This window comes from Bison bison, unplaced genomic scaffold, assembly GCF_000754665.1.
Source record: "Bison bison bison isolate TAMUID 2011002044 unplaced genomic scaffold, Bison_UMD1.0 scf7180017864228, whole genome shotgun sequence".
NCBI lineage: Eukaryota > Metazoa > Chordata > Mammalia > Artiodactyla > Bovidae > Bison > Bison bison.
In genome coordinates, this window is record NW_011494800.1 from 5045163 (window position 1) to 5053492 (window position 8330).

The following is an 8330-nucleotide window of genomic DNA, read 5'->3' on the forward strand; positions in this document are numbered from 1 at the left end:
GGACCTCCATCACGGCCCTCCTGCTGAGAAGCGAGGTCGCGAGTGAGGGGCTTGGGAAGAGAGAGACGCGTCAGAAGAGAAACAACGACGGGGCGAGTCCTGGGGTCAGAATCCCGAGCAACGCCACAGTCCCTCTTGCCTTGAGAGCCTTTTGTCTCTGGCGTCCGGTCCAGCCCACTCCCAGCCAAGAGCCGTCAACCCCGCCTTTTTCCGCCCTCGGTTCCCCCAGCGCAGAGCTGCTGCTATCGATTAGCACCGTGGCCGCGCCGCTCCGGAAAAAGGCGGACTGCGCCCGGCGCTGGCGGCTGAGGCGGCGAGCGCGCCAGCCGTCCGCCCGCCGCGCGCACGCGTGTTTTGTCCTCGAGCTGGCTGGAACCAGCCGAACAGGAAGCGGGCGCGCGGCGGCCTCTCAGGGCGGCCGCGCGGCGCGGCCGCCTCTTCCGCTGCCGCCCCAGGCGCGCGGGCCGAGGAGGGCGCGGCGGGCCTCGCGCTAGCCGATCGGCCGACGCCGTCCAGCTGACCGGGACCTGAACGGCCTCCTTTGGTGGCTGAGGAACGGGAGGAGGGGCGCGGACCCGGTCGGATTACTGTAAAAAATGCCAAAGCCGAAGCAGTGGGCGGGGAGGGAGGGGGCTAGGTGCCGTAGAGGGCAAGGGGCACTCACATCCCCGGCGCGCCACTCGCGGGGCTCCCGTCTGCACGTGCCCCGAGCCTCTCCCGCTCGCTCAACCAGTCTGCGGAGAGCGCGCGCCCGCGCACCCGGCTCCCGCGTTCGCTTCTTTGTTCCCGCCCACGCGAGGCCCCATTTTGACGGATCGGGTTCGAGGCCCTCTAGCGGCCAATCGACGTCGGCACCGTGCCTCGCCCCGCCCCCTCGGAACCTCGTGAGGACCGCCCTCTCTTTCTGCCCACGTGGTCTGGGCCTCCCGCCCCGGGCAGCTGGCGAGTTCAGGGTCCTTGGGCTGCGGATTTCTCTACGTCCAGGCGCTGACCAGTCCTCTCCGCCTCGTGCGTCAGGCCGCGCTGCGGTTATCCGCTCCGGGACTCTTTTTCTGGGCCACCAGAAGCCTAGCCCTTTGCTGGGGGCGCTGCCGGCGCCGCCCTCCGCCCTCTCTACCAGTAGGCCGATTCTCTTGGTAGCAGTCGGTGGGGTGGGGAAATGGTCGTGCTTTCGGTGCCCGCCGAAGTCACTGTGATCCTGTTAGATATCGAAGGTACCACAACCCCGATTGCTTTCGTGAAGGTGAGGGGCGGAAGGGAGCGGGGCAGTTACTTAAGCTTTAAACCCAAAATGTTGAAAGTATCGCAGACCTTGCACTAGAGACACGAGGAGTGGGAGAGACGGTGTGGCTTTGCTCCGACTTGGGTGGGAGGAGGTAGTCTGCGGCGGATTGCTGGATGCATTTTCTCCTCATCTTCACCTTCCCCCGTCCCTGCCCTCGGTTGTTTGCAGGTGGGTGGGAAGGGACGGAGGTGGTGGTGAAGAAGGGCGGAGGTGGGCAGGTCCGCGGCGGCAAGCTGAAGAGGTGTGGGCGCTGCCCGCCGGGCAGGTGTGCGCCCCGTCGCCCCGCAGGTAAGCGACTGCCTCGTGCCAATATGGACCTGGGGAGTCGGCGGCCGCGATCTAGTGGTCCCTGAAGCTTCCAGCCCCGCAAAATGGAAAGACTGAAGCGTCAGGATGACTTTTCTGGTAGCCTTGGTGTCTTAGGCAGTAATGGTTATTCTTCGCCTTTTCCCACTCCTGCTGTTCGTGGCCGAGCCTCTCACTGAATGTTCCTGGACGAGGTTAGCAACGATCTAGATTCCGTCCATTTTCCTTTTTTTTAAAAAGAAGACAAAGTTCTTACCCAAAGTCGTCTAGGATAGCAGTGCTAACCAAATTGTCTACGTCTAGTTCACAAACTTAAAACTTTGCATTAGAGCAGGTTCCTTTTTTATATATGTTGTATTTGTCAGGATGATTAAATATCAGATATTAATATAATTTTTAAAAGAATCCCTCAGGCCTAGTCTTCTGTTTATTTGAATTTTAGAGGTTTAAGTTAAAAGTTCTCATAGAAGTGCTTGTGTGCAATAATTGAGATACCGTTTACAAAGTAGGGAAAGCCCGTCTTGCAGCAAACTGAAAGTCTTAGTTTTAATTTAAAAATTTTTTTAAAGTTACCTGTGAAGAATGTTTTTCTTGATCTGCTGCTGCTAAGTCGCTTCAGTCGGGTCCGACTCTGTCCGACCCCATAAAGGGTAGCCCACCAGGCTCCCCCGTCCCTGGCATTCTCCAGGCAAGAACACTGGAGTGGGTTGCCATTTCCTTCTCCAATGCATGAAAGTGAAAAGTGAAAGTGAAGACGCTCAGTCGTTGCCCGACTCTTAGCGACCGCATGGACTGCAGCCTACCAGGCTCCTCCGTCCATGGGGTTTTCCAGGCAAGAGTACTGGAGTGGGGTGTTTCTTGATCTAGGTTATGATATAAAATTGTTGTACACTTTTAGGTCTCCACTGTAACAACCACTTACAAATTCTTTAGAAGGATCACAATACCTTGACATCCAGCATAGTGTCTTAAGAAATCTAGTTTGGCATTTTTTCCCCAAGTTTTTAAGTACACTTGAGGCCTCTGCAGAAATATTCAGAATTGGCCAAATGTTGATAACTGAGTCGACTTTTCTTTCTCTTGTTGATTGTGACAAAATAACTACTTTCTTGTAGTTTTCAAAGAAAAAAAGGATTCTGCATTTTTATGCTTCATAGTTTACAAGTCACAGTCTTGCTTTCCACTGTTATCAGAAGACCAGGAGTAATGACAAGTAGTAATATGGCATATGTACCATTCTTGGAAAATCTATTTAGGGAGAAGATATCTCATGCAAATCAATTTTGTAGCAAAAAATAATGCATCTCTTTCACCGTTTTTAATCCACTGTGTCTTCTGCAAGATGAGCTGAGCCACTTCTTGGAATCTTTGTTTATGACAGACTTATTCTGAGATCTTTCTGAGAATAAAAATGCCTTAATGGTCTAAATAGTGGTTTTTTTTTTTTGCGTTTGAGACCAGACTGCAAAAAAAAATCACTCAAGGATCTTGTTCTAAGGATAATTTATTGTGCTTTGTCCTATAATCAATTATTATTTTTATTAAGGTTAATTACTATAATTGTCTATTTGCTATGCATTAAATGATCAAAACCAGTGTTTCTGAGAATATGTTCAGAAGAACATTAGATCTTTGTGGATGTTTATTGTAACTACACAGAAAAAGATTACTAAATGCATTTTGAGAAAATGGTCTATGCTTATTCAACCAGGTTTCTTTATTGCACACCTTCTCAGATCCTTTATATCATACACACACTTGCACACACATAATGCTTTGTGAACCTTCAAGAGACTAGCATTTCACAAATTTATTTGAACCAAGAAATCCTTTAGCACGGTGTCTGTATCTTTTGAATACAGACTTTTTTAACTTAGCATCTCTTTAAAGAGATGCTAAATTATATCCTTCTTGGACCTCTGTTCTACTTTGGGCTTTAGTCACGTTAGTGTGTGAACTTGGAAATGATGAAAGGAAACATTGAGATGCGACTGGTATCCTTGACTACAAGTCAGGTTGTGTGCACTGTTGCATATTACTGATAGGAGACAGGCTCTGAAAAACTGAACAGTTTGCCTGGGATTTGAAACCAAATTGTTGGGAATCACAGTGCTTGTTCCATCTTTTTTGCCTGGTCTTGTCGGTTTTAAATGACACAGCTGACACGAGAGCACTTTAATCAGTAAGAAATACCATAAAAGTATATGGTGGCAAATTTTAGTTTACACCACCTCTTGGTGATAGGTTTAGGAGTACACCCTTGGAACAGAATAACTGTACTTTATTTGGGGGGTTGGTTCTGCCGTCAGTATACACTGTGAAAATTGAGTATTGTCAAAAATTGCCGTTGTGATTATCATACTGAGTGAAGTAAATCAGAGAAGGAGCAATATCCTATGACATTCCTTGTATGTGGAATCTAAGAAATGATACAAATGAACTTACAAAACAGAAAGAGACTCACAGACTTAGAGAACAAACAGTTTTGGGCTGGGGAGAGGGGAGGAAGGGATAGTTAGGGAGTTTGGGATGACATGTACACACTGCTGTAATTAAAATGGATAACCAACAAGGACCTACTGTATAGCACGGGGAACTCTGCTCAGTGTTATGTGACAGCCTGGGTGGGAGGGGAGCTTGGAGAATGGATACATGTATATATATGGCTGAGTCACTTTGATGTCCACCTAAAACTATCACAGCATTATTAAATGGTTATACCCCAATACGAAAGAAAAGGTTTTTTTAAAAAAATGCCTTTGAAATACCCTTAGGAAGCCAGTGCTCTCTGGAGACTGATGCATCCATTTTTCCTTCAGAGTTGAAACATTGCTGCTGCTGCTTTTGAGCATCGGAGGAAGTAGTTGGTTTGAGATTAGGTGACGTAGATGAAAAACATATTGTGTCAAACACTAGGCTCACACTGAACCATTCATGCTGTCAGAGACACTGGGGAACTGAGACTGACCCAGGGAACAGAATACCTTCTGTGAGTGGAATGGCAGACAGGTTACCAGCACTGGTTATATTTATTTTTTCCCTTTCTCTTTCTCTTTTTCCCCTCGCTGAGTAGTTAGAGTTGAAGGTGTCTGTGATGCAACTTATAACTATATAAGATGACACGAACTCCTAGATATCTTACAGGATTCCACAGAATCTTCCCAGTCTGGAAATGTGTTCTGTGAACAGCCTGTTGCTCTGTCAGTACATGCCTTTAACCCTTAGGGTACAGATAATAATAAACAGTGGTTTTCCTTAACTGCTAATTTATCTTATTTTCTTCGAGTCAGAATGGTCAAATTTCTGGAGTGTGAAGGGTTCCTAGCTTGGATCATCTAGTCAGTGTCACAACCAGCTAATTAATTTCTCATAGGAATCAATGGATGCCTAGAGGCATGTCTTTGTGAGGGTCATCACAACTTGTTGGGGGCAGAGCAGCAGTAGATCCTCGCTTTCCCTCGATGGTTCCCAGTGCATCTGAGTCCTCAAAGCCATCAGTCCTGCCCCTCACTGCAGAACATGTGCCTCTGGAGGTTCTTTTCTTTTCAAGCACTGACTGTGATCCTCTATGGTGGTGATCACTCAACATTTTTTGGTTATATAAACCATCAGCGGGCTTTCCCGATGGCTCAATGGGCGAAGAATCCGCCTGCAGTGTAGGAGACACAAGAAACACAGGTTCAACTCCTGGGTTGGGAAGATGCCCTGGAGAAGGAAATGGCAACCCACTCCAGTATTCTTGCCTGGGAAATCCCAAGGACAGAGGAGCCTGGCAGGCTGTAGTCCATGGAGTCGCAGAGAGTCAGACATCACTGAGTGACTACACACACACATACACACACAAACAAAGCATCAGTAGAGTTGAGTCAGGCATAACCAATAGAACTTATTGTAACCAACAGAATTTCTTATGTACTGTTATTAAGTTATAAAGTAAATTAGAATTTAAAGATGAGGTTTAAATAAGTGTAAGTGAATGGGTTTGTATTTTCTTCCCTTATCCCTTTGAATCATCTTGCCTGCAACCCATGGAGCTGCCACAGATCTTTGTCCATGGTGATGTAATACTCATTTTTCTGAGTTTTTGCATTGTGTTATTCCAATGATTTTAGTCTGTAAGTTGTGAAATAACACCATTACCAATCCTGTAGTTATCCTGTCAGGAAACTTCAACTATTGTTTTTGAGTTGGGGAAGATGATCTCTTGTTTCTGAAAATTTGGTGCTTTTCCTGTCATTACACGTCAAATTAGTACTTGTAACAACAGTTGGGGCAGTTATGATGTATGAAGTCACTGCAAACACCATCTTAGCAAATACTGAAACACTGTCCATAGAGAAGATGAAGGGAGCGGTTCCTGTGAGCCTCTGGTCACAACTGATGGATAGATAACCTTGTTTGTGTGTTTCTGTTTGTCTTACTTAATACATACCATCGACTCCCTAACACTGAGCTCGCTGCCGATGGCGCTGTGACTTAGGCTGTGCTGGAGCTTCTGTAACTGCGTGTGCTTCCTCCAGGAGGTAGTCTTCTTGCCTTAGGAACACTAGACAGCACTTGAGCACTTTGGGGGCAGTCACCAACAAAAGCACAAAATGTGAAAATGTAGTGGCAAACAGACTTTGAAAAGGATGCTTGTTTAAAATGTGAGAGGTGAAGTAAGGCAAAGCATCACCTCATACTGGGAATGTGTGCAGCTGCTTCTCCACAAGTTTTGCTCTTTTGCTCATGTATGTACCTGTTGTCAGAAAAGTGGGAAAGTTCAGTGAATAATGATTTGGAGGTTATGAATAAATTTTAGTAGGTAGAATTTGTAAATATAGTATCTTTAAACAACAGGGATTGGCTGGACAGAGTGTAGTATTTATCAGGATGAGCTTGGTGACTGCAAGTCTGGCTTGGCTTCTGGATCCCTGAATGACTTATGGCAAGTTAGTTACTGTCCTTTGAGTCTGGGTGCAGATGTCCTCTACAGTGTCTTGTACTGTGGGGATAGCAACGTCGTAAGGCTGTTGTGAACATTTAATGAATATACGTGCTCAAGGATTGTGCTCACTCAGTCATGTCCGACTCTCTGTGACCCTGTGTGTGGACTATAGCCCGCCAGTCTCCTCTGCCCATGGGATTTTCCAGGCAAGAATACTGAAGTGTGTTGCCATTTCCTCCTCAGGGGATCTTCCTGACCCAGGGATCGAACCCGAGTCTCCTGCATCTCCTGCCTTGGCAGGCAAATGCTTGACTACTGAGCTACCTGGAAAGCAAAGAATGAATATTTAGCCCCCTGTATAAAATAAATAAATATATTTCCATCAGTATTTCATTTGCTGTCAACAAACCTTGTCAGAGAGTAGGGGGTGAGTGGCAGTGGTGGGGTATGTATTTCATTTATGCCTTAGGAAGACTTCGTGCTTGAAAACAAAGTCTTTGTAATAATTAAGAACCTTCTATTAACTGAAAGTGTGAATTTGATTAGAATATTTGTTCCTAGAGAGTGTATTAAGTGGGTCGTGGTGAGTACCCTTGCCAGTGGCCCTTTATATCTGTGCTTCTCAGACTTGAATGTGCAGACAAATAATCTAGAGATCTGGCTAAAATGTAGTTTCTGATTCAGAAGACCTGAAATGGTATTTTTTTTTTTTTAGTGACATTTGTTGTTTTCTAATTTTGCAAGCAGTACATGTTCATTGAAAATGGAAATACATAAAAGCATAAAGTAAAAATTGACAACCATGCATAATTCACACTGGCCCCCTTCCCACCAGAGATGACCGTTATTTGCATTTTGGTGCATTTCCTTCCAGTGTATACATGTTTGTTTGTTTTCATTTTCTTTTTCTGGCCAGGCATCTTAGTTCCCTGACCAGGGATCGAACTTGTACCCCCTGCATTGGGAGTACGGAGTCTTAACCACTCGACCCCCAGTGAAATCCCGTAGTGCTTTAATGGAAGTATAATTGACCTACAGTACTATGTTAGTTGGGGCTTCCCTCGTGGCTCAGAGGTTAAAGCGTCTGCCCGTAATGTGGGAGACCTGGGTTCGATCCCTGGGTCAGGAAGATCCCCTGGAGAAGGAAATGGCAACCCACTCCAGTATTCTTGCCTGGAGAATCCCATGGGCGGAGGAGCCTGGTGGGCCACAGTCCACAGGGGTCGGACTGAGCAACCTCACTTTCACTTTCACTATGTTAGTTACAGGTGTCACAGTGATTCAATTTCTATACATTATAAAATGATCATCATGATATGTCTGGTTAACATCTGTCACCATACAAACATACTACAGTATAAATGGTTATATTCCTCATGCTGTACATTTCATCCCCATTTATTTTGTAATTGGGAGTTGGTACCTCTTAGTCTCCCTCACCTATTTCATTACTTTCTCCAGATTCCTCCCTTCTGGCAACCACCTGTTTATTCTATCTATGAGTCTGTTCTGTTTTGTTATGTTTCTTCATTTGTTTTGTTTTTTAGATATGTGAAATCAGACGGTATTTGTCTTTGTGTTATTTCACTTAGCATAATACCCTCTTAGTTCAGTTCAGTTCAGTCACTCAGTCGTGTCCGACTCTTTGCGACCCCATGAATCGCAGCACGCCAGGCCTCCCTGTCCATCACCATCTCCTGGAGTTCACTCAAACTCACGTCCATCGAGTTAGTGATGCCATCCAGCCATCTCATCCTCTGTCGTCTCCTTTTCCTCCTGCCCCCAATCCTTCCCAGCATCAGAGTCTTTTCC

At 46.1% G+C, this 8330-nt stretch overlaps 1 protein-coding gene across 4 annotated transcripts in view; it reads left to right on the forward strand.

The window, feature by feature from the left end:
* Nucleotides 1-448: 448 nt before the first annotated feature.
* ENOPH1 (enolase-phosphatase 1) overlaps nt 449-8330 on the forward strand; it is a 39031-nt gene continuing 31149 nt past the window's right edge. Inside the window, exon 1 of one of the 4 annotated variants that reach the window (XM_010845916.1) lies at nt 449-589. Coding sequence is in view for 1 of the 4 variants with exons in the window: in XM_010845915.1 (XP_010844217.1) it covers nt 1160-1243 (84 nt within the window). In the remaining 3 variants the exon portion in view is untranslated. Of the gene's footprint in view, nt 590-908; nt 1244-8330 lie in introns of those variants that run through there. The other 3 variants (XM_010845918.1, XM_010845915.1, XM_010845917.1) reach the window with 3 other exon arrangements.